The sequence below is a fragment of the Vanellus vanellus genome, assembly GCF_965231255.1.
Source record: "Vanellus vanellus genome assembly, chromosome: 26".
In the NCBI taxonomy this organism is placed as follows: Eukaryota; Metazoa; Chordata; class Aves; order Charadriiformes; family Charadriidae; genus Vanellus; species Vanellus vanellus.
The window spans coordinates 807499-832585 of record NC_138931.1 but is presented as its reverse complement, the minus strand read 5'-3'; the positions used below and the strand labels follow the sequence as shown (position 1 = coordinate 832585).

Here is a 25087-nt window from a genome sequence, read left to right as displayed (position 1 = left end):
AGTGCTGCCATACAGCTGTGCCTTGGATTTCTCAGCAGCACCCTACCCTTCCATTGTCTGAGAAAACAAACCGTGCTGCAGGGAAACAAGCACCTGGGAAGGGATGCTTTCAGACACCATTTCATTTTCTGCTGATAGTCATCTCTTTATAATCACATTAAAGCTGCAAGGAAAGAGATAAAAAATAAACACCCACCTAGAAACCCCGCCAGACACACCAAAGGAAATGGCTCATACAGCAAAAAACCAGCCCTTGAAGTAAAGTTTTTAGTACTGCAGCTTATTAAAAAAATTAAACTCCTTTATTTGGCGAATTAGAAAAAATCAGGGCTAGCACAATGATACAAACAACGATCACACTAGTTTCATCTTCCTTCTTCCCCACTTAATCCATGGTTAAAGACTGCAACCTCGTGCTCATTACTCCAAATTCACTCAGCTGTTATTGAAAAGACAGACTCAAACCCAGCGCCAGGAGCAGGTCCTGCAGTTCATTCTGACATACGCTTGCCATGAGAAGGGATGGGACAGCTCGGCTGGAATGAAGGGAGGTGACTGATGGTGCTTTCTGGACTGGACACAAGACGACCCACTGGACAGGGCACACCAGGTTGTCACATTTTTCCAGTTCTTCCTTCAGGCCCTTTCAGACCCACGCTGTCCTCCTGCAGGCTTGCACGCCAAGTACCTCATTTGCTTCATAGCGGGGCCCAAAGGGAGGGACGTCTAAAAAATTCAGTTAAATGGAGCAACACAGGCCCCCGAGCAGGACAACTTACCAGCACTGCAGAGAACACCTGCTTGGGTTTCAGGTTCATCCTTATTTGAGCCACTTCTCGCAGACCAACCTCCCCAAAGCTTTCCCCTGCCCGAGCACTCAGGGAGCAGCAAGAAAAGTGCCGGCAGGACAGAGCCCATCACTATATATCCAGATGAAAGCTGGAAGCTGCAGGCTTTTCCTGGTGTGCTGGCAGTTGTTTGGATTTGTACAGAAATGGTTTGTGGCACATGGAGTCCATCAGAGGAGGGTAATACTGTCTGTAGCAGAGGTATGCGAGCACAAAACCGATCGCCGAGCCAACCAACACATCTGTGGGCAAGACCGGAGGAGAGTTACCTTCCCTTTACCTCCCAAGCTTCATGACTGAATTCTCCAGCAGGCGCCTTTTCAGCCTGCTCAGAGCTGAGCTAGATCAGCAACTTGACCCTTGGCTAGAAGACTAAGCTTGGCATATATTTCAAAAACAAAGAGAAAGGCATCATCACCTTGCAGGCAGCAAAAAAAAAAAATACCATAGGAGGAGTAATCCAAAAACCCAAGCTGCCATCGTGGGCTCTGAACTCCTCTGCAGCAGCATCGACCCCCCAGTGCTCAGTGTGCCCCCACTCAGGGCACCCAGTCGCGCCCCCCCATCCAGGTCTGCAGGCAGATGCCGACCCACCTTGCCAGTGGTGCTTGTAGTCGCAGGTGCGGGATGCGGCGATGAGGGTGGCGAGGAACAGTGGGAGGAGGAAGGCACAGAGCCGCAGAGCCCTGCCTCCCCGGCCAGGAGCAAAGCAGCGCAGCTTCCCGGCTATGTAGAAGGCAGAGAAGGCAAGACCAGCAAAGGCGACTGAAAGAGAAGCACGTCACTTCAGAAATGGTTCTGGCTCTGCCATGGGCCCTCATCCTTCACCCTCTCCCCTGAATCAGTAGAAGGGTTGCAAGAGGACATCTGTCCTGCCCATGCAAGACAAGGGGAGCACAAGCTCATGAGCGATGGAGGAGCCATAGAAGCTGGTACTTGGCATGCATCCCTCCTCCCAGGAGCTACAGACAGGGTCCCATTACATTTGTGATCCCATTGCTTTGCAGAGGGAAAGTTGAGACCTCCAAACAGGCCAACGAATGTAGCCAAAGCCATGGAGTGCATGAAAGCAAACCCGAGCTGCCCTCCCCATGAGCTTCTGCTCACCACGGTTTGCTGTCTGGGGCTGCAGCGGGTAGGGGACATGGAAAACTCACATGAAGCGTGTCCGCTGGGGAAGCTTTTGCGTCCCTCCGTCACTATGCTAGGGTCGCCTGTGCACACCAGCTCCGCATTCGCTCGTCCATCCGGGAAGCATCGATAGAAGAAGTCTGGCCGTGGCCTAGGGCAGAGAAGGCACATAGCCCTTGGGCATGCTGTGCTCCCACATCCGAATGCAGTTGCCAGCCACCTCGCACAGCTCCCCATGTTGTGCAAAGGGACAGTGGCACAACCCAGGCTGCGAGAAATGCAAAACAGCATGGCACCCAGCTCTGCTCCCGCCCGGGCAGGCAGGGCTCGGCAGACGAGAGCCAGGCTGCAGCCGCACAGCCTCGCCGGCCCACCGCTGCTCAGGCAGGACCCAGTTTAGACCCTGAGGATTGGCACTGTGCTGACCCTCCTCGTCCAGCCCAGCGGAGCAAATGCCTTACAAGAACTGAATTCCCAGGTGGTCTCCCCAGCTGCACAGCTTGTGGGCACAAGGCAGCAAACCTCTCAGGCTGCAGCTCAGCATGGGTAACGTTTTGCCACACCAACCACGTGGCCCGGGGAGATGAAACCATCCCATCCGCTCCCTGTACACGTGCCAAAGCGCTCCTCCCTGGCACAGGCCTGAACGAGCCTGTTTAAATGGTGCCCTAAGACAGCAGGTCCCCGCCAGCGTTTGTTCTAATATTTAATTATCTTTACAGCTAGAAAAAACCCACATTCTTTCCAGGCTGACTATATTCAACTTCAGCTCCCAGCCCTTGCTCTTGTGGCTCCACCACTGCACAGACGTGCCTCCCCTTCCCGCACGGCGCAGCTTGGAATGAGCCAGTTTCTCACCTCCCCACAATGAGCTTCAGGGCATTTGTAAAAACCCCGTTCAGGGCGAGAGCAAGGCTGGCAGCTAGAAGAGAGCAGAGAGGTCACGTCAGCATCGTCCCCACCTGAATGTGCAGCTTCGAGGCACGTTCAGGCACGGGCAGCACTCAAACTTCAGCTGGAGCCGCACAGCTCAGCGTTGATACCCCTGGCACAACACTTGTGCCCCAGCAAGAGCAAAAAGCATCTGTAAGCCCCCTGGTTCACAGCCACAGCATCAGGGCAGACCCCTCAGGGGGCTGCAGCTCTCTGGGGTAAGGAGGAGCTCACCAAGGCAGGCTTCCCGCGTGTCTTCTCGGTCAGCATTCATGAAAAACCTTGCCAGGACAATGAGCAATAAGGGAGACAGAAATGCGATGAACTGCCACAAAACAAGAAGATTGTTAGGTGTCTGTTAGTGAAGCAGATTTAAGTGCTCTCACCGGAACACAACAGGAATTGCTCACAGAGACTATACGCTTTCCTTCCCCAAAGCCAGCAGCAACCTGCCCTCTGCAAACACCACACTTCTACGAGAAAGCAAAACCAACCCCAGCTGCATTTGCAGCAAACCCTGACTAACCCTGCGCTGCCCAGAGCATGGCTATTCTCCTCTCTGTCACCCAACGGCAGCGCCTCATGTACAAAAGCCCACAAGCTACTGGATATTGCCTGTACTGAAGCAGGAGAAAAAAAACCCAGGCACCATAAATAATGCAGCACACTAAAAAGCCCCTCTCTGCATCCCACTCCTCCCCATGCTTTACCCACTCAGCCAAGCAGTGGAGCCTTCCCTCCTCTGAGGGACACCCAGCACATCCCCAAGCTCTCAAATAGCCCTCTGGCACGAGAGCGCTGCTGTGCCTGGCTCTCCGTCCCTCCTGCCGGCGGGCATCCCTGCCCAGTGCCAGCCGCAGCACCTCCGCTCTCCCCAACCCTGCAAGCACAAGGATTAGTTCTTTGTCAGCAGCACCTGTGCTGCTCATCAGCAAAAAACCACAGGAGCCACTGATTCAGATAAAACAAGTTATCATTCACCTCTTGCAGAAGCTCACCAGGGCCATTCGCTAAGAAAGCGGGTGCTCGCCCAACCCGGGAGCCACAGCATCTCACCCGGACACCCCCTCTGACGGAGCACTGCCCACTTGAAATCCAGCACTTACAGTTTTAGATTAAACCCTTTTAACAGAGCCTAGAGACCCAGGGAAAACATCTGCACAATCATATCAAGATGACAAAAATTGACTGTAAACGTTGTCTTGTTTGCAATAGCGCATTGTGCTTTCAGTAACATGCATTAAGAACGACAGCTATTTGCAATACAGGTCTTTTAGCTAGCAGCTTCGTTTTAAACAGGTAGTTTATAATTAGAGACAAAAAAAAAAAAAACCCTTAATAAATGCAGGAAGCGGCGGAACTTACAAACATGGGTACTGTGGGTACGTGATCCACCTCCACGTACGGGTTTTTGTACAGCCACATCTCTTCAGGCTGTACCACGCGCTGAAAGGGAGGCAAAACCTCCATGATCCTGGAGAGGAGGGGGGGGGGGGGGAGAGAAAAAAGAAATCACATTTTGGGTATAACACACCCACAAGCTGCGGTTCGGGGACGCCGCCCCCTCCCACGGCACCGGGGGGGACGCGGAGCCGGGGCAAGGGGGGGGCTGGGACGCCCCGGGGGGTGGTGGTCCGCTGCCCCTCGGGGCCGGGCGAGCTCCGGGGCCGCCCCGGTCGCCCCCCGCCCGCCCTCACCCGAAGGCGGCCAACAGCAGGGCCCGCACCGCCGCCTCGGCCGCCAGCTCCCCCGCCCGGCCGCCCGCCCGCAGCATGGCCGCCCGCCCCGCCGACATGGCGCCGCCGCCGCCGCCTTCCCCGGGGCGGAGCGGCCCGGCCCGGCCCGGCCCTTCCCCGCCCGGGGGTAGGGCCCCCCCGCGTCTCCCGGAGAGGGGCCCGGCCGCCCCGGTAGGGAGGAGGGCAGGCTCCGCCATCGACCGCGTCCCTCAGCGCCACGTTCACGCCACTGTTAGACACCGCCGGGGATGGCGGCTCCACCGCCGCCCCGGGCAGCCTGTTCCCGCGCTTGGCAACCCTTCTCTGAAGAAATTTCTCCCAATAGCCATCCTAAACCTCCCCTGGCGCAACATGGGGCTGTTTCCTCCTGTCCCAGCGCCTGGTCCGTGGGAGCAGAGCCCGACCCCCCCTCCTGTCAGGGAGCTGCGGGGAGCGAGGAGGTCTCCCCTCGGCCTCCTCTTCTCCAGGCTGAACCCCCCCAGGGCCCTCGGCCGCTCCTCACCAGACGGGTGCTCCAGACCCCTCACAGCTCCGCTGCCCTTCTCTGGACACGCTCCAGCGCCTCAGTGTCTGTCTTGCGGTGAGGGGCCCAAAACAACACAGCCCTCGAGGTGGGGCCTCACCAGTGCCAAGGACAGGGGGACCGTCGCTGCCCCGCTCCTGCTGTCCACACTAGTCCCGATAGAGGCCAAGGTGCTGTTGGCCACCTGGGCACGCTGCTGGCTCATAGTCAGCTGCTGTCCACCAACACCCCCAGGTCCTTTTCTGCCAGACAGCTTTCCAGCCACTCCTCCCCAAGCCTATAGCATCCATGGGGTTGGTGTGACCCAACACCCAGCCCTTGGCCATGTTGAAGCTCACACCGTTGCCCTCAGCCCATCCATGGGGCCTGGCCGGACCCCTCTGCAGACCCTTCCGACACTCCCCTCCAGTTTGGTGCCATCGGCACGGGGAGGGTGGCGGGTCCTGCCCTCCCGCTCGGCCGGCGAGACGGAGGGAAAAGCCTTTCGTCGTTGGAACATTCAGAACGATTTATTGAAGTCAACCTCAAGCAAAAGTTCAAATCAGTGGAATGTCATTAAAAACCTTTCCAAATTAATCCTCACGGAAGCAAAAACACATCTGAATTCCAAAGTATTTGTAAAATAAAAAAGGCGACATCTCAGTAAATATAATGTACAAAAATTATATGTTCCTACCATCACAGACATTCAGTAAGAAGCTAAAATATTACAGGCAATTCTAGATACACTATAACTAGTTGACAGTAAGCTATCTATATACAGGTTAACCAAGCTTTACAGGTTTCACACTATGCAAGAGAACATAGGCCGAACAACAAAACCCCCAAAATATCGTATATCTCAAAGTCTATGCGGCAACATCAAGTCATAATACAGTAATGCCCCAGTGGAACATCGCCAGGGAAATTTAACACTACTTCGTTAGTGTCAAGAGCTTCTAGTCAACTTCCAAAAACTCTTAAGATATCGACTTCAGTGAATATTGATGCTTTGCTATTAAAGACTCGAGTGATTTCGTTAAAATAACATTTCACAGAATCTACAAAGTTTGTTACAGATAAACAAAGTCTACAGAAATAACGACTCTACAAAGGTCATCCTTACAGATAGAGAGTACATGGGAATGGAAACGGAATCTGCGGGTTCTGTGTTGTGCAACATCACTCGCGTGGGAGCCACCGGCCACCGCTCCCCACGGCCGCCCCTCCACCACAACCCGTCCCACCGGGACACCACCTCCTGGCCCAGCCCTCTGCGGCAACGCCGGCGCTTTGCTAGAGAAGGAAAAGCGACCCCACAAAGGAGACACAGCCCCACCAGCCAACAGGAAAGGTTTTCTTTTTCCTCCGGTCTGTTTACACCCCAAAACCAAGTAAGAACTGCTCTGGAGGGGCCAGTGAGGATGCCCAGAGAGGACCACCACACAGCCATGGTCTGGGGCTGGAAGAGATGGCGCGAGGAGAGGCAGCTCACTCCTCTCTCGTGCACAACCCCCCGGCAGCTAGCGCCACGCGAGAAACAGGGGATGAGTGAATGGCTTTGGCAAATTCATACGCGTTTTCCCTTTTTGATTTCACATTAATTACAGAAGTCTTCCATGCAAAGCACAGACAGTTTCAGCTCAACAACTCCCCTCTCTCCAGAGCAGTGAGACAGCCCCTCACAGGGGTAATAAGGACCTGAGCTTGTCACTCAGGAATAGAATATAATAACAAACAGCTTTTTTTTTTTTTTGCCTTTTTTTTTCTCTTTTCTTTTTTCCTCAGAACAACATTGTGAATACATCCAAAGTGTAGGAGTGTATCGTAAGTGCAAATGTTTTTGCTACACAAAGATAAATGGAAGGGGAAAGTTGATGACAAACCGAAAGCAAAGGGACAGCGTCACTCCAAGGCTGCCGTCTCTCATGCAACACACCTGGTGAACACACACAAGTCTGAGACAGCGGCTCCGAAACACTCTCCCGTTTGCCATGGATTCACTGTACAGCGGGAGGAGAAAGTAACTTCAGGGAAGTCAAAGACATTGTCAATGTAGTATACAAAAAAAGTTATGTATAAATAAAAAAAGCTGTATAAGGAACCGCAGAGCTTCAAGTACATTAAACCCTGAATTCAATGAGGCAGAGGTTTCAATGTTAAAGTGACTACTTCGTACCAGCGTTGGACATCCCCCCCTCCCACCCTCCTCCCCGACCCCACCCACATATTTCTGTAAAGTTTCCATATATACAGATTTTATGCTCATTGTTAATTACGTCTAGTAATTGTGTCTTTCCCATTCTATCCTGAAATTAAGATACAAGAAGTTTTTCAGAAGAAAGGCCAAAATCAAACATTCCAGCCCTATTACTCCATTTCAACAGATTCTCTAAGACCGTGGTGGTGACCAGAGAAGGTAATTTGCCCACAAAATTGCCTTTAACATCATCCTTCCTGAGCTGCAAATGCCTTCAACAGTCTATCGCTAGGACAAGTCTATGCTAATTATCCGAAAGCTACAATAACTAATGCTTGCACCATGTATGTAGAAAATGGTAGAAACCAGCCATTGCACCATTTGGCCATGGTCTGCAGAACGTCTGCGCCGTGCTAAGGTGCGAACTGCAGAGGAAAAGCTCCAGTAAACAACAAAATCCCGTTAACTTTGCAGAGCAGCTAAGACACTGCGCTAGAGAGCGCGCAGGCGAGAGAGCTGGAGTCAGGCGTTCGCCAGAAGCGTGGTGCTATCTCAAAAAATTAAAGCAAAAGTAAGGGAAAAGTGTGAGGGTGTGTTCCGTAAGGAACAACTGACCATCTGAAACAGCAGATTTAAATTCTCAACCGAAATCAGCAGCAGTTCTGTGGGTTTCTTCCAGCCTCAGCATGAAACGACCAAACTACCCAACGTTACTTATCTCACTTTAGAGACCCCACAAATTTAATTCAGGAGCTGAGTCCCCCTCTGCTGATGCCAATTAATCAAAACAGCTGTTAAATCTTTTTCTTACAAAGGAATTGCATTATTCAGTTTGCAAAGAAAATGTAAAAACGTGTATTTTAGCATTTTGTGTTTGGCATATAGAACAAATCCCCTCCAGTTACCAAGATACTCGGAATTAGTTATTTTCTTATCTAAGAACATAAAAGTTTTTTGAAAGATTCACTTTCTCTCCAATAGCGTGAAATCCAGTTCAGACTTTTGCTCATAAGTTGTACAAGTTTATAAACCAATCTCCTATTTTCCCTTTAAAGTCCAAGCCCAGCTGTTGGCTATTATTAATTTTTTGGTGGAAAAAAGGAGCACCTGTAAGAAGTTTGAAAACAAAGTTAACCAAGACATCGAGTGGCATGGCACAGGAGTAGCAGCAGGCCTCAATTCACAGCATTTTACAAGTTTTTAAGCCTTCTGTGAACCTTCACACGTTCTGCGATACTCGGCGCAGCGGCACGTCTCAGCAGTGCGTCCCACGTGGCGACGGACGGCACGTGGCTCTTGTCTGCTGCCGGCCACGTCTAACGCTCGTGAGGGCGTCCCGGTGCTTCCACACCATGTCCCTCCGGTCAGCAAGTCACCACGGGCACCGTGTGAAAAGAGCGTGTAGGTGCGCTTACACGATAGCATTTCTGCAATATTCAGAATGCTCTAAGAGAAAATCATTTGAACATTACCAAGCCTAATAAATAATATAAAGTAAACACATCGGGCCTTACAGACACTGTAGCAAGAGCTATGTTTGGAATTTCTGAAAAGGTTAAACACCCCCAGTAAGAGCTTAAAAAGAGACATTTATCACACAAAATGTTAAGAAAAATAAAATCCTTTTTGTAAATTTTTTTCGTAAAAAATACCAAAATATAGCACTGCTTTCAAGCAAGAGTAGTGTTTCAGACATTCACTGTAGTACGGACCACAAGGTGAAGTGCTTTATAGATCCCACGAGCCCTCTGTACCATGAGCTGACCCACGCGGTATCTGCACAGGTATGCCACCCAAGACACCCCCACGCGTGGAGGAAAGGCATCCGCAGATGCTCCAAAGATGAACTGCCAGATCAGTTAAATGGCACAGCAGCCGCTTAAAGAGATTTTAGTGTATTCTGTAAATTTACAATTGCACGCAAAAGAATTTTCCTCCTGTACATAAATTTGAGGACATGAAGGACACCAGCCAGAGTCAAGATGCGTTCTAAAATCCCACATGGACTTTTTCAGCCTACTATTTCCTTGAACTGAGAAGTCACCGAGTTCCGGTAGGTTTATGTAAGCAGTTTTCCAGAGACAAGGTTCTTAATTCAAAGGCTTAATTTAGCCACATGCCAGCAACACTTGACATTAATTCTTTTCATCCATGATTGTTTTCAATACCCATTAGCAAAAAGCTAGCACGAAGTTAGCTAATATCAGTACACAAGTCAAAAGTATGCTCTAACTGTACACCAGGGCAGGGGGAGACACACACAGTGAGACTCGGAGCCAGGGGAGGAGGTTCACCAAAGACTAACAGCCTGGGGAAACTGGAACCCCTGGGCTCCTCGCACAAGACATGGAGGAGGACAGGTTTTTGAAAAAAAATCTGGAGCAGGAGCCTACCTAAGCCACTTCGAAAGCCTTGCTGAAGGAGCCTGTCTCTCTGCTGATGAACAGAGGAAATCCAAGAGAGAATTGTCTCACGAGGCTGAAGTTGGCTGCTGTGAATACGGCCCCATTACGCAGACACAGAAAATACCCTGATCATTGAAGAAGTGCTGAGATTTTTCTTAGCTCCATTAACAATGAAGATTAAAGTTAGAAGATCTCTCTCAATGAAAAAATCTAAACATTCAATCAAAGCAGATGTGCACATGGGTCGGATTCCTTAAGTTCTCAAATTTCTTTTGAAGCTAATGGGAGTCTGAGAAGGCGGCAATAAGAATCACAGTAATATAATTGCCATAAAACAAGTTCCGACTTGGCAGATGACAAATACACACAACAATCCTCCATCTAAAGAAGTCAATGGCAGAGCTCCCGCTGGCAGGATTAAGACTTCAGTTCTGAGTGTGCTGCAGTATGTGACGGAGGGCGGGAGGCTCTCCTAGCTACCAAGGTTTTCCAAATTAGGTGGGATAAAGGAATGATCACTGTGCAATTAAGCGCTTTCTGAATTTCCACCCATCTGCAAACATCGATTATAGCTCTTGAGCAAGGAACCATGATTTCTCCTCTCCTTAAACATCGCTAGATCTTGTGTTACAAGCACTTCCAAGAAGTCATACACCCGATTTCTCATAGGAAACACTTTACAATAATATTCATAAGTTAACATGATATATAACCTACCTTCTCAAAATGCCTTTAAAAATAAGTACTGGAATGAAGGCATTTCAGGGTCACCTGGTCTGAAACCCACCTCTGTCTTTATGGCATCTCAGTGTTACAGAGTGGGGAGGCTTTATTCTTTTCATGAACTAGACATAAAAGTTATGTTGGCTTTGCTATTTTGTTTTTAAAGACACGTTGACTGATCAAAACAAGATCTTCAACACCCTTTAAAAATTAAATAAATAAATATGTTGCTATGCTTCGCTTTCTACACTTGAACATATTCTAAACAGAATATTCTTTTCACTGTCAAAAGGTTTACGTTTTTCTTTGAAGGCCAAGACGTTTCTGGTTTCCGACAGTAAGAGCTGCTGTAGCACATTCAAGGGTAAAAGAAAGACCAAATAATAAAAAACAAACACCACTGCCTGCTTCTGCTTGCTAAAATTAAATGGTCCCGTTCCCAGTTCACACACGACGGCTCCGATGACAAAGACTGAATGTGTCATAGCAGTCTCTTCAAGTTCATCGCCTGTTTGCCCCTCTTCTCCCCTCCCGTGTTTGTTTTTAACCAAATTCACTCCTTTGCTTCTTCTACAGGATTTTGTGGTTCCAATTTGCACTTTATCTTGCTCCAGTACTCAGGTGCCACAGGAGACTTGGGGTCATGTGCGGAGCAGCAGAGACGGCCATCCAACGCTGATGCCACCAGGGCTCCCTTCTCGTGATCTTTACAGAACGAATGAGGGCAAAACTCACAGAATGAAACTGCAGGATTGCTACAGATGTCGCACTGATGCCACGGACATTCCCACTTTCCTGGGGATGGGAGGGGAAGGGAGAAGAGAGAGACAGGAAGCTGAAATTAGTGCATTTTGGGGACAGCGCTGGCCTTTACCCCTTACTCCGTGTTGTAACTGTTCAGATGAATGCAAAGAAAGCTCAGAAAAATCAGCTCTTGCTGTGGTCGCTACTTCTGCTTCTCATTTACAAGAATCTGACTGGAAACAGTTCTTAGTCATTTTACACTTCTTAGGCTCACTTGGCTCAAAACATTGCTGCATGCATAACCAGGGCTTCAAATAGATCAACCTTTTTTGGCATCAAGACACCAAATGTCCTTGTAAGATTTTGTTTTGTACATTTTTCTGATTTGTAAGCATCTCTTATTGATCTGGACACAGTACTCGCTCAGGCGGTATCTCCTAATTAAGCTTTAGTTCAACTGCAGTGTACTCTAACGTAGAAGACTGAATGCATTAGTTTTGGAAAAAAAAAAAAAAAAAGGCAAGAAATGGCTCAGAGAAGAATAAGTTGTGTAAAAATGTTTGAGCATAAAAGCCCCCAGGATCCCCAAACCACTCAGACATGTATTTGTGTGACCATGTGCTGAACTCTCAGACTGCAAAGGCATACTGAACATAGCAAACGGGAAAACCAAAAGCTTCTTGCTGCCGTGCCTAAGCCTTGCTGAACTCCCTTTTGGCTGGGTTACTGCTGAGAAACAGAGAGCGTTCTCCTTCACAGGGACACCCCACACCACATTTACAGTGTGTCCAGACCCGGTCCCACAGAGCGAGGAGAGCACCAAGATGGGACTCCAGACCCCCACTGAACCTGTAACTAGCCTATGGGGGCCAGGCTAATTCCCCCCCGACACCCCGAACTTTGAAGAACACCAAAGCCAAACAAAACACCTAACTCAAGTTGCTCTTGGTGCCAAGATGCTATCACTTCCTTCTCCAGCAAATGAGCTATTTTGAGGACAGCTTCCATGTTTCTAATATGCTGAAAGGCACGTGACAGATCCAACTTCATTCATGGCAGTCTTTTGGTTAATTTAATCATAGACTAATCTGGACTTCCAATTATTTTCACTGAAGTCTTTGGAAGATTAAAGAGATAAGGGCTTTTACAAAATCCTGCAATCGGATTACGTTGTTGTATTGCTGAATAATTTGAGCCCCAGCTACAAAGAGCTATGCCTTAACATGGAAAAAAATTAAATGGAAGATATGTGCCATCAGAATACAGTAGATAATTTAAACAACTTTACTGATTAATTGAGCCCTACACATCACACTTGCTTTGTCAGTGGTTTGAACTGTCATTTGATTTGCGCTTGGTGACCCTGGGACATCAAGATGATGTTTACATTTCAATCAAAATGAGAGGAGGAAATTTGATCAAAGAAAGAAATACAACAAGAAGAACCTTAAAGTGTCTTACAGTGCCTCTCTGTCCATCGTTTCTCATTTAGGAACACTGCCACCTGATGCACTTCTAAAAATGAGTGGTATTACAAAAGCAAATATGCTGCCTTTAATGTAAATGAATACACTGCATTTCAGCTCAAACATTGTCTTGCTGCAGGAAGGAATAATGAATAGGAAGCCGTATGATTGCTCTTACCAAAAGGTGGTTGAGTCAGGTTAAGGCATAGGAGGTGGTATGCTTTGGGACAGTCCTTTTTATCACACATGACTAGTTCTCCCCCATCTCCACACTGGAAACAGTTGTCTTCATGCATCTGCTTCTGTTCTGTTTTTATTTTCCGTTTCTTCTGCTTTAATTTTGCATTCTTCACCTTCTCTTCATTTGCCGTTGCAAACGCTGTCTAGCAATTACAAAGACCACAGCATACAGTCACTTTATAAACCCCTTGCATTAAAATTAATCTAATCAACTTAAGGTTATTATTTCCATGAAATATGCTTAAACTAAGTCTACTCAAAGAAGTTTTTAAGTTATAAAAGCCAGAAATGCCCATCCACGCGTCTCCAAATTAACACAACTTAACTTCACCCTAGACACAATAGCACTACAGTACGTAACTGTAAAATTTTTAGAGACTTTCAGGGGTGGAAAGTATTACATAGACTAAAGTTAAATAAAACAAACACCTCTCTTTGCCCTACTCTCACTAGATCTCTGGATTTGGGAAGAGAAGTTTCAATTTTCATCCACGTACCTTTGGACGCACTCCTAGGAAACCACTGCAGTTTTCTGCTCCACAATGACACTCGGTCCTACCATTGCCCAGGCAATCCAAGTTATAATTAAATGTTAACTCCATTCCTAAAATGTAAAGAAGAACAGTTCACCCACACAGACACTGAGGAAAGACAGGGTTGTGACAATGACACTTCATTAGCATTTATCTCTTCATAGTCTGTGAGACGTAGCAGCAGTATGTTTTAAAAGGGCAAGCTTGAAATAGCGCGTTGATTTCATAAACTTTGAAAGTAGCAAATTCTGCCTAGATGAAACATAAGCAGCAGCTACACTATCATCCAGACCCAGCTAAAATGACAGATCAGGTAAACACGGAAAGATAATACCACACCAGACAAATACCGGTGAAAGCATCAACACTATGGTTCAGCGTTTACATAACACAGAGTTAACACTGCACTTTGCAGCAAACCCTGTAGTTGGCTTTAACACTATCTTTCAGCTTCAAACTATTTCTAAGATCCTTGCCGAAACTGGAACTCAAATGTTTGTCTCCACTCCAACGAATGACCAAGTTCCTATAAATGTCACTGGTATTAAGTAACTTCAGAAAAAACCCCATGGCCGAGTCAGGAACTTAGCCATTTCAAGACAAAGGTACACATGCAAAACAGTGCCATCTTTTTACCTGCAGGAATATCACAAAGAGCAAACAGTCCAACTCTAATGTCACCATTCACTGTCCACTTCTGTGTTTCACAGTTTGGATTACAACTATGGTTCATGAAACGAGAATAATTCCCCTTTGGGCCAGCATCTATTATCCGGTCCTTCAAATAAAAAGACAAAGACATATTTAGTACTTACAAACAAACAAAAAAAAGCTTTCCTGCTGGTAAGGGACTATTAATGGCTAAAGCAGCAAAAAAAAGAAAAAAAAAAGTTTATTTTAAATTAGTTAAGTGGTAAGTTTTCCCTGCAGAGTTAATTTTATGAAAAAGTGTCTGAATATTTGTGCTTACAGAAGTGAATAGGCACAGAGTGCGCAAGAGTACCCAAGGTACAGGCTGTTTCATCTCTTCACCCGTTCCACTGAAGAGAAACACAGATGTTACCCTCCACTGGAGTGTGGGCAGAAGGGTAACACCAAACGTGGAAGCCTGCTTCTGCCAGCATTTTGTCCCTAGTTTCAACCATAAACAGTTTATATTGAACAAGACATAATATTTACCTTGGTTACAGTTAACATATAAAAATTGGTTACACTGTTTTCATGTGCACGTTTGATCCGCAATCTGCACTCTTCTTCGTCAATTAGTTCGCCAACATACTCATTCACAAATTCACCCTGAGAAGTAAAGGAAAACAAAAAGAAGAAATCCACGCTTACTACTTTGTACAATGATAATGGGAATCAGCACAGAAAAAAGCATTTCCTACAGAAATATACTCTAATCATCATAAAAAGCATTAACCTTTAACCACCTAGTAGGAAAGACGCAACTATGTGCACCAGGCGTTTGCTGTCCAAGCAATAAGCCCACTCAAAATAAAAGGGCAGCAGAGCCAAGCCCCATTTCTGTATTCACTACACAAGCCATACTTGTCAGTTCTCTAGAATCCTTTAAGTTTTCATGCCTTCTTTTCAGAAGGACAGTGAGACAATACTCACAGACTCCTAAGGAAATGAACTATTACAATGGCAACTATTTTCACTACATACTTCACTTTTATTAGGACTTTTAGTAGTCAATAAATTCAGAACATTTGCGGTAACAAAGTTTTAGTGAAACACAGATTATACAAAAATTGTAAATCTAAAAGAATTTATCGCTAAAAAACATGGCCCACAGCGTGTTCCCTACTTTCACCTAAAGGAATTCATGAGAGCTGGGACATGACTTGCTGATGGCTTAAAACACTTAAAACCAGCTATCTGAAATACTCAAATTCAAGTGTCCACAAGCACCTGATATTTCAAGAACAACTCTTGTAATGTACAGTACCACCATGTTAACGAGCGCTGCCCTGTCAGCCGCCCTCGGGGCGGGTGCCCGGGCAAGTGACTTCCGAGACACCCCGAGGGCTGCAGCGGGGCTCCGGGCAGTATCGCCTGTCCCTGTGTGCTCTCGCCTGCCACCGTCACAATCCAAAGATGAAAGAAGAAAGTGGTAAATGAAAGGGGTAAGGGAGAAAATCGGGCAACTCGGGTCACATTTCTGAGAGGTAAGTCACCTAAGTGACTCAGAAGCCCAGCACGCGTGAAGATTGATTTACAGTTTGGAATAGTCTGAGTCTTATCTAACACACGTTCTCTTGATAAAAGCCACACAGATGCTTCTGAAAATTTTAGCCCAAATCAAATGGTAAAAAAACAAAGTCTCTTCACGGCCAAGTTGCTTTCAGTTCAGCCTGTGTGTTTGGGAACACCTAGAAAACTCAGAGCCACCAACAGTTTTCAGTACAGCTCTTACAGAACACAAATGCCTTTATAAATTTTGCATATTAAATTCACAGGAACCCCACTATAAAAAAAAAAAACAAAACAAAACAAAAAACCAAACCAAAACCTGCTATAACAATTCAGCAGGAATACTTAGGGCAGGAATAATCATAGTGTATTGAAAAGTTTGTAAACACAGCTTTATCCCACCACTATTCCTCGAGCTATTTGTTGTCAAATCAATCAGGTGTGCAGAGGTTGAAAAAAGTCCCAAACACGGGCAGAAGTTTCCACCTATAATGGATGGAGTGGTTAACGCCATCCTCACCAAAACGGATCTGCTAAAACAATTCCAGTATCACCCTACTTAGATGCACACCTGTCACAAACTGCAACATCGCAGATTTCTGGAGACTGTAAACTACACTTTAAAAAGCCAAGGATGTAGATGGACAAAAGCAAAGAATTCACAGTTGAAATTACTACACATAAGCCCAAAGCTTTCACCTTGACTTTACAGGACCTCTTCCATGGATTATCCTACATACTGCCTGTGCATACAGTTAAATGCCACATTGCTGAATGGTAAAAGAATCAGTTCAGGATCTCTTTGCTTTTTCTATACTTCCTGATTACACTGAAAGCTCAACACGTCATCCCACTGTGATCATCCCATCTGATGCATCATAGCGGAATTCCCAGACCAGAGAGCAGCCACTTTCTACAGAGCAAAGCCACGTAATCCTCACATCAAGTTCAAATCCCCCAAAACTATGGCTTGTTTCCTCATGATGAGGAGCTACAGGATATTAAGACAAGTGAAAATTCAAACTGAAGAAAATACGAAGGCAACCAAGAGTAAAAGAGTTCTCCAGAGTAGAGTCTTGAGAACGTGGGTTACATGACAAGAACAACTTGTCCTCGAGTCTTAAAGCATCCAATTCCATCTGCAGGCATAACTGCATGTTCTACTCTTTAGGTATGCTCAGCCACCTCCTTGTTCAGAAACAACGAAGCCTGCACGAGTAAGAGCAGAACACACATCTGTCCACCAGACCCAGTCCTCTGCAGAGGTGAAATCCAGGCCAATCACCCTCGTGCTTGCCTTGACGTACAGGAAGACTGCAATCCAGCCAGGCGAGGATTCTCACATGTAGATATGCAAGTGTAAGACTTTGTTATTCCTTATCAACTGTTGCGTATCCCACCTGAATCCCAGACTCGTACCCCCGCAATACAGTGTGAAGCGATACCGCATAAAGGAAACCCGAAGCGATCTGCATCCAGTGGCTTTCTGACAGACAGGGAAGAATATTCCCATTCCCCCTCCTCACTGACTGCACCCAGGGATCCTCTTAAGGACACCAGCCGTGATAGTATTTAAGCCAAAGCCTGTAACATTTCCTGAGGCTTGTCAGTCCTTGCTGCTTTTTATTATAATAGCAGTGTCATTTCCATCAGCAGAAATCTCTGTATCTTCATCATTATTCTCTGCTTTCCCAAACTTCTAAGAACCTTTAAAGTTTGTTGTTCAATGCAGCCTGACCATCTCAAGCCCTTCATTAATAATCCCCTGCGAGTTTCCTTCTGAAACAAATCCAAGCTGAAGAGCTGAGAAAGCTGACTCGTTACCAAATGTCTGCAACAGTAGCAAACTCCCTCACTCCAAGCAGCCCACTAACAGGAAAAACCCGCCAGCACGTTGCTGTATAACAGCGTAAAAAGAAAAGGCAAAAGGGAAGACTTAAAACAATAAACCCCTGAAAAGGGGTTCCCAATTCAAGCCGATTCTACCCACCCTTTGAGCTTCTCTCTTATTTTTTGATTGTCATTTACTGGCTTACAATAAGGATGAGGGGAAGACAAGAAAAAAAAAAAAAAAAAAAAAGAGGAAAACCCATGTGACTTATTTTGCCAGCCCTGTAAGATTTCATCATCTTCAATGGCCTTATTTTGGGAAAGAAACCATCATTCAAACTACTTTTTCCCAGACCGCACTCTCTCTTTTTGCCCAGTAGGTAGTGAGAAAACATACTCATGCTCTTTCCCTCCACCAACAGAATTCACAAATCCACAGTCACCTGGAACTAGCTTTTTGTTCTGTGAGTATCAAGGTTAAGATGCTTCTGTCAAAACAATTAAGCAGATTTCGCCATTACTGCTTCACCTACAGAAGTTGCAAGTAAACACTTTGTGTTAAAAAGACATGGAAGTGCTGAAAATTTCGTATGGATTCACTTAAGGTACAGAGTTGCAGGGTTTTCATGTAAAACCCCACTGATGGCTATCACAACCTTTGTCCTTTGTAATTATACCTTTTTAATGCTCCTTTTTGTCCTGAGACCCCATCCGCGTCGATCAGTTTTTATGATTTCAGCATCAGGGTAGAGTCTTTTGGTGAAACACTGGTTCTGACATCGCTCTCCCGCTGGGCACACCTGGGGATGGCACTCGTACTGCAGCATCCTGTTCAGACACTCCGACTCCAGGCCGCAGGGATTCTCGTCCGATGGCTTGCAGTTACAGCGAGGGATTTCCGACAGATCAGCCACCTGAATCTGCACCTTCCCTATCACCTTGTTGGACTGTGGAACAAAGGGGAAAAAAAAGAATAAACAAAGATGACGATGCACAAAGAACACAAACTTAACAGCTTTATTGGAGGTCAATCATCAAGTGACGTGAGAAGGCAAGAAAATAATTATTATGTCATTATTTTTCTTCTTGACCCTTTTGAAGGGTAGCGTGTCACAAGTATACTTCCTGCAATTCAGAAGCAGATGCATGCACTTTTACCGATGGCATCTGCTGCCACTCAGCTACCAACATAATTGGGGACGTACACTGTTCAGAGAAGCCAGTTGTAAACAATTTAAGTGAAGAACATCAAAACTCGTGACTCCAGACAGTACAGCATGAGCGTCTCCCCAGTAAAATTATTGGTTCAGGAACTCAAAGCACACAAATTTTATCAAGTACATCACTGAGATTTCTTCCAACTAAAACTAAGAACATTAAAGGAACAACACCAATCCCTGTGTGTCCAAAATTATTGGCAAGAGTTAGACTCTGCAGTGGGACAAGCAGTTTAGTATTCCTACTAATCCCGAGTTCAGTGTTAACAAAGTTCAGTAAGTTGTAATAGCCAGCATGTATCCGAGACACTTAACGTGAGCTCACAACCAGCAAAATTCTACCTTAGGTAAAACTGTTCTTCAACCATTAACTCTTATACAAATACTCTGCTAAAAGAATGTTTTATGGTACCACAGGACAGAACAAAAGATTCTTGAAAAGAACAGCAGAATGATTTATTTGAATGTCCTTAAGCTTGAATTGTCGCAAATACTGGTTTAAATACATAGCTTACTCATGTGCAGAATAAAAACAGGAAAATAAAGAAGCCAACTCACTTTAATGTGTTTATAAGGTGGAGGTTTCCTTGAATTCCTTTCAATTTCTAATGCCTCTTTGCTTTCTCTTTGTGCTTTCAGCTCCTGGAAGCGCTTTGCTGCTTCTTCAAGTGCTGTGCAAGGGATTTCAAAATAGAAAGCAATTAGCACCAGCTGCTGTTAATCAAATATATACATGTATGTATTCTATTTTTTTTTTTTTTAAGCTAGGAATAGAACTCTATGAACAAAAACACAAGCTAAAAATGAGTTATTGCAGTATATCATGAATCTATCATCAGGTACTTATCAGCAGGTACGGAGATACTGAACAATGATCCCATGCAGCAGAGCCCAAGCTCCATCTTAACATTTGCCAGTTTGTGGAAGAACTGAACTTGCCCACAACAATACACAATGAGTAGGCACTTAAAGAAACATATTTTTATCTGCAGTCAAGGGATCTACATAATGCTTGCAATTTTACATGAACATAGAACACTAGCCACATAATATCCCATGCAGTTTAAGTGGTGATGGAGACACAAACACGTGGAATTTTTTCATAAACCACTATAAACTTTGTTTGATTTTACCTTTCTTGAAGGTCTTGTTAATACTAGTTTGCCCCTCAGCAAAGCTTTTATCTCCTTCAACATAAGGGAAAACTCTGCCCTGGTGTACCCAATAGTAGTCATGTGAACCAAAGAAAAATACTGGGAAGTCCCCGATATCATGTTTGAGGCCCTGTATGTTGAGAGGCACAGACCTGGGATTGCAGATCTCTGCTGGCCACCACCTGAAAAGTAGGGAGAAAGGGGGGGAAAAAAAAAAAAAAAAAAAGAAAAGAAAAGAATGTAAGTTCCTTGAACTATAGCCTTAGCTTCTAAGTTTGCCTAACTGGATTGAGAAATAAAAGGCACTTTTCCTTTCTTAAAGAAATGAACTCCTTCCTTATGCAATCAAGGCTCCCCTCAGCAATTCTTGGGAAGCGCCATGCAAAACACAGGAAAAGTTCTTATTCCAGATTTTGGAAAAGCCTTGTGAAAACATATGCAGCACAAGAGTGGACTTCTAAGATCACCTATAAATGCTTGTATTCCTGCAGGTGACTAACAGCAAACACAAGCCACAACATCTTGGTTCTATAAGACAGCCCCTGGTTTTCCATATCGCTATTACGCTCTACAGAGCAAATGTAAGTGCAATCAAGTATCCATCATTGCCTGGAAAAAGCAGGAGAATTTAATGTAAAGGGTGACATCAAATGTCTGACACAAAGTAGATGTATTATTGTATTTCTAGTTCTTGTTTACGAAGACTGAGCTGCTTTGAGTTATCTTCCTGTAATTCTACAGTATATTAAAAACACCCAAAGCATTAAAAACCAAAAATAGCGAACTCGCCTGTAATTTCCAAGCTTGACCCAAACAATCTGCTTGTAACGTAGCTTCTTGCCAGCTTTACAGTCATTGCAGTTCCAGCATCCTTCAGGCATTTCTATGTTGAGACACTCAGGGTGAAAGGACGCTGGGCAGGATTCACAGCATAACAGTTTTCCACCTTTAAACAAAGAAACCCTGCTTGGTTTATAGAAGTAAGGATTTGCTTCGCCCTCTGCATCACAACTGACATTCATTTTAAATCATCCATTCATCTGCCTCAGAAAAAAATGGCAAAAGAGAGGGATCAAGTCAAACTTAACAATGTTGGTTAAAAAAGACCGTGCAGTGCAATCATCTACTGTGCAAGCTGTGACTCTCAACTGCATCAAAGATACACAAAAAAAGCAGCTGAGTATTTTTCAAACATGAGGTAAGTTGGCAGGAGAAGCAACATTCCCAAAGGAAGCACTGCATCTGAAAGCAGCGCCGTTTGCTTTTATTTCTTTGGTGATGGCCAAAACTTTGGTTTATTTCTTTGGCGATGGCCAATACAATGACAAATAACCAAATTGTTAAGAAACACTTTTTCAATCAACATTGTTATGACTGAATCCCTCAGCAACCAGTTAGTGTGCATTAAACCCCCACAGCCTATAGGTTGATCAATGCTTTTCTGTACCAAGGATGTTATAAAAAAAATTGTAATAAGCTGTTTATTCCACATAAAGAAGTTTATCAGTATGAGCACAATACATAATGCAGAATGAGACACCACACAAGTTGTCCCCATCCCAAAAGTTCCTTTTGCGCACAAAGGAAATCTTAGCGCAGTGGTTAATATTAATTTCTGAAGTTTAAACTTACTTGGACAAAAGTTGTTTTGGCTGGCTTACATTTTGGCAGATGTATTAAATGTGGAGAGCCACAGCACATCTCTAAGCCACCCTCAGCAAACAAAGCAGCTCATACAATAGACTAGATACATTACACGTATTGTAATATTTTATATATGTAAGTATATAAAATGTAAATACACATTTTTATAGATGTATAAAATTAAAAAAAAAGAATTTTTTTGTCCCAGGTGGAAAACCTGGGAGAGACGTGAGAGTATTTAAAGCAATTTTCAAGCACACAATATCAAAAGAAGTGTGAATAGTAACTTTCAAATGTTTATCAGAAAATCTTGTCCACCTATAGACTTTCAAAAATATCATTGCATTGATTGTTGCATGTCACAATAAGCATTCCTTAAACAAATCAGTTGCATGACCAATACTGTATTTCCTCTGCTAAAACCAGTAAAATCCAACCATATGGATCTTCCAGAGATCCCCAAACCCATGATAAAATTTTAACTTTTACTTTTTTTTTTTTTGCAAATGTTATTTCAGAGGAAATACAGCCCCAATGTAAATTACTGAAGCATTATCCAACATGGTAAAATGCCAAGAGATGCAAAAAATCAAACAAAATCAAACACAAAACTTTCAGTGCTAAGCGAGAAAAACAACCAACACTTTGCTCTCAGGATGCATTAGTAAGATATTGCTCAAGCTAAGCAGAGGGCTCAAAATAATTTTTGTTTTCAGGAATTACAGGAACTACTGAAAGCCATCAATCTAGCAACGTTCAAAATAACCTAACTTCGGAATGGTTAATTGGGCACCGTTTCTGAACACTCTCGGGAAATCAAATTTCTGTGGGGAATAAAATATTGCAGCTGAGTATTTTATGCAGACAACAGTTATCGCCCCATGAGGTATCCTGAGATGCTACAGCACCACCCGCACCAGAGTAAAACGCTCGCTCTCTCCGGGGACAGCCCGTTTTCTGCAGGGGACAGAGAGCATCTCCTGCCCCCCGAGACACAGCCCTCCTTCAGAGAGCGAGCCCCCGTCCCGCCAGGAGGGGAAGGAGCACTGCCTGTCCCAAGCTGGCGGCGGTGGAACACCAGCCCAAGGGCTAACGCACGCATGCGCAGGCAGAGCCCCGCGGCCTTCCCCCTTCGGCCGTCCTCTGGGTGGACACAGGACCCACCTGCCTTCAACCGGACAAACCCCTTCTTCTCTCAGGCTCTGCATAAGCTGCCTCGAAGGTCTGAAACAGAACATCCCCCCTCTTCTTCCATATATAAAATCAATTTAAGAAGCTGGTATGTACTGAACTGCCACGCTATCAAGCTCTATTTGCCACCTCTTCATGTTACTGTGTAAACAGCTTCCCTGAAGCTGGAGCAGCCTAGGCCAGATACAAAGGGATTTAACCTCCTTCAAGGAGAATTTAGCAAGAGTAATTATTTTAAGCCCTTTTGTAATAGGAGAAAAAAAAAAAAAAAAAAAAAAAATCGCCAACAACATGAACACACGCTCACAATAATCAATGAGTGAAGTTTACTGAAAAGCAGTAAGTGGTGCTTGACAAGCAGACATTTCTTGTTTGATTTAAAGAGAGAGAAATAATAGAAAAAGCGAAAGTAAATTAAAGAGAAAGAAACTATTTTGGTTACCTTTCTCACATTTCTTTTTGGAAGCTGACGAAGGAGGAGGAATCATAGGTAATTTCATCAACTCAGCACGATTTGATTCATTCAGTAGGTAGTGGGACTTATAGGCATATGAACTGAACAGGGGGTCTGAATGATCCTGCACTACCAACCCTATACGAAACAAACAGAAAGAGATGAGTTGCAATGAAACTACCCATGATTCCATAAAGGAGAAAATAAAATAAGTCAAATGAACACCTCTAATGCATTTATGTCTGAATGAAAAAAAGATAAAATGAAGAAAAAGAAAAGTCTGACAGAAAGTTTCTTCACTAAGAAAGAGGTCATGTGTTTGAGAGACTAAATTAAAGTGTAACTGGAAAAAACGATGATAATAAGCTGCTTCTAGTGGAATTTCAACTGTGCTTTAACCCTTAATTTGTGCATTTCTAGAAAAGCACAAGGAGAGCAACCAATCTTTATGTCTGTGTGAATCACCCTCCCTCCCAAATGAAAAAAGCAAGTGAATTTGAAGAGCTGGGGGATGACGGTCACTGCATCAAACCAAAGGTCATGCTGTTAGTTGGGGCTACAAACCGAAAAAGCCGAGTTCTTGTATACAACTTCATCATCCCACTTGCTACAAATCTATCTCTAAGGTCTTATCTATAAAAGTGTTTTGCCTTTATAACTGTGTTGGAAAAAAAATACAGGGGTCAGTGATTCTGCAAGGCACCAGAGGGGAGAGAACGGATGAGAGTTCTGCCCTATGCTGTTTGTTTTTAAGTAAAGCTGCACCACACCTGCCCTCCCGCAGCTCCCAAATCAAACCCTCCGGAGCAGTCACGCACTCCAGCCTCCTATGTGCCTTCACTTCAAACGATGCGTTGGCATCTCTCGGGCTTTCTCCGCCCAGAACAGAGGCAGGCAGCCCCGCCGAGAGCCCCACAGCTACAGAGCAGCAGCACGTGGCCAGGAATTCACAGGAAGACCCGAGCAACTGGGACCCACAGAAGCGGGGAAGGCGAGCTACCAAGACAGCCACAGACGCAGAGCCGAGGGCTGGCGAGAACCTTTCGAACCGGGGTGCCTACAGCTGCTGTAAGGAGAACGGTGTCAGCCTACCTGGAAAGCGTGCTCTCAGGAGGATCTGTAAACCAAGCGTGACCTACACATGCAATTATGTGAACTATATCGAGCTCAATGAAGGATATTTCAGGAAGGTGAATAAAAAGTCTTATACTGTATTTGAGGTACCTCATGATAAGCAAGTTTGCGTATTTTATAGATTGTCTCATATCTACATTTTCTCACTTCAGTAATGTTTTGCATCTAAATACGAAGTTTTTCCTTCCGATGTCAACTAAGACTAATTAAGTAACGGTTCTCACATACAGATGCCCAAGTACTTCTAAAGCATTCAGTTCCCCGTTTCTTTCTGAGCAGGCGCTCTCTGTGCTCCGGCCACAGATGCTGTCCTCACCTTATGTCCCTCACACCGACCACATATGACTGGACAGGACTCAACGCAACCCATCCGGGGCAGTTTGCTAAATGTAAACCTCTCACAATCTTTCCTCGGTGAAGCACACTGGCTCCTGATTCCAGCTACGCCTAGTAGAAACAAACCCCACAAAAAATTTCTAGAAGAACAAGTACGTAGTTGCTGTAAAATACAGAGGATTCGGTCAGTGGTAGTGGTTTGTAACTTTTCAAGTTACTTTTTCAACTTTTCAAGAATATACAGGACAGGTAATTCCACCCGCTGGGGTTCAGAGGTTACTCATATTGCCAGAAGAAAATACAGTAGTTTCATCTCTGATGAAGCCAGATTCAGGTATAAACACAATTACTAAAACAATGTCAAATGGAAAAAAAAAAAAAACAAACACCAAAACAAAAAAGTATGAAAACTTTCTTCTGCACTTCATTTATTTTTTAGAAATAAATGCAGGTCTGCATCTCCAGCA

General features: G+C 45.0%; 2 protein-coding genes across 2 annotated transcripts in view; both read right to left on the bottom strand.

Moving 5' to 3' along the window:
• Positions 1-474: 474 nt before the first annotated feature.
• PLPP5 (phospholipid phosphatase 5) lies at positions 475-4401 on the bottom strand. Its single transcript, XM_082495868.1, has 6 exons — positions 4278-4401; positions 3147-3237; positions 2838-2901; positions 2006-2130; positions 1443-1613; positions 475-1090 (listed from the first exon to the last, which is right to left on the bottom strand). Exons 1-6 carry the CDS (start codon positions 4380-4382, stop codon positions 921-923), a joined length of 726 nt encoding a protein of 241 aa, XP_082351994.1. The 5' UTR covers positions 4383-4401; the 3' UTR covers positions 475-920.
• A 6630-nt stretch (positions 4402-11031) lies between these two features.
• Positions 11032-25087, bottom strand: part of NSD3 (nuclear receptor binding SET domain protein 3) — a gene marked incomplete at its 3' end in the record, with an annotated part of 43199 nt that continues 29143 nt past the window's right edge. Inside the window, exons 15-24 of the mRNA XM_082495642.1 lie at positions 23139-23288; positions 20651-20807; positions 19841-20043; positions 19266-19378; positions 18168-18437; positions 14641-14757; positions 14098-14239; positions 13426-13532; positions 12867-13071; positions 11032-11273 (exon numbers count right to left, since the gene is read on the bottom strand). Coding sequence (XP_082351768.1) covers positions 11032-11273; positions 12867-13071; positions 13426-13532; positions 14098-14239; positions 14641-14757; positions 18168-18437; positions 19266-19378; positions 19841-20043; positions 20651-20807; positions 23139-23288 — 1706 coding nt within the window. The remainder of the gene's footprint in view (positions 11274-12866; positions 13072-13425; positions 13533-14097; positions 14240-14640; positions 14758-18167; positions 18438-19265; positions 19379-19840; positions 20044-20650; positions 20808-23138; positions 23289-25087) is intronic.

Bases quoted from the DNA above. Each gene is read 5' to 3' on its own strand.
- PLPP5 (XM_082495868.1), bottom strand. From the start codon at position 4,382: ATGGAGGTTTTGCCTCCCTTTCAGCGCGTGGTACAGCCTGAAGAGATG. The intron at 2,131-2,837 runs GTGAGAAACTGG...TCTCTGCCCTAG, and splicing joins CTGAAGCTCATTGTGGGGAG to GCCACGGCCAGACTTCTTCT. The intron at 1,091-1,442 runs GTGGGTCGGCAT...TCTTGCCCACAG, and splicing joins CTACAAGCACCACTGGCAAG to ATGTGTTGGTTGGCTCGGCG.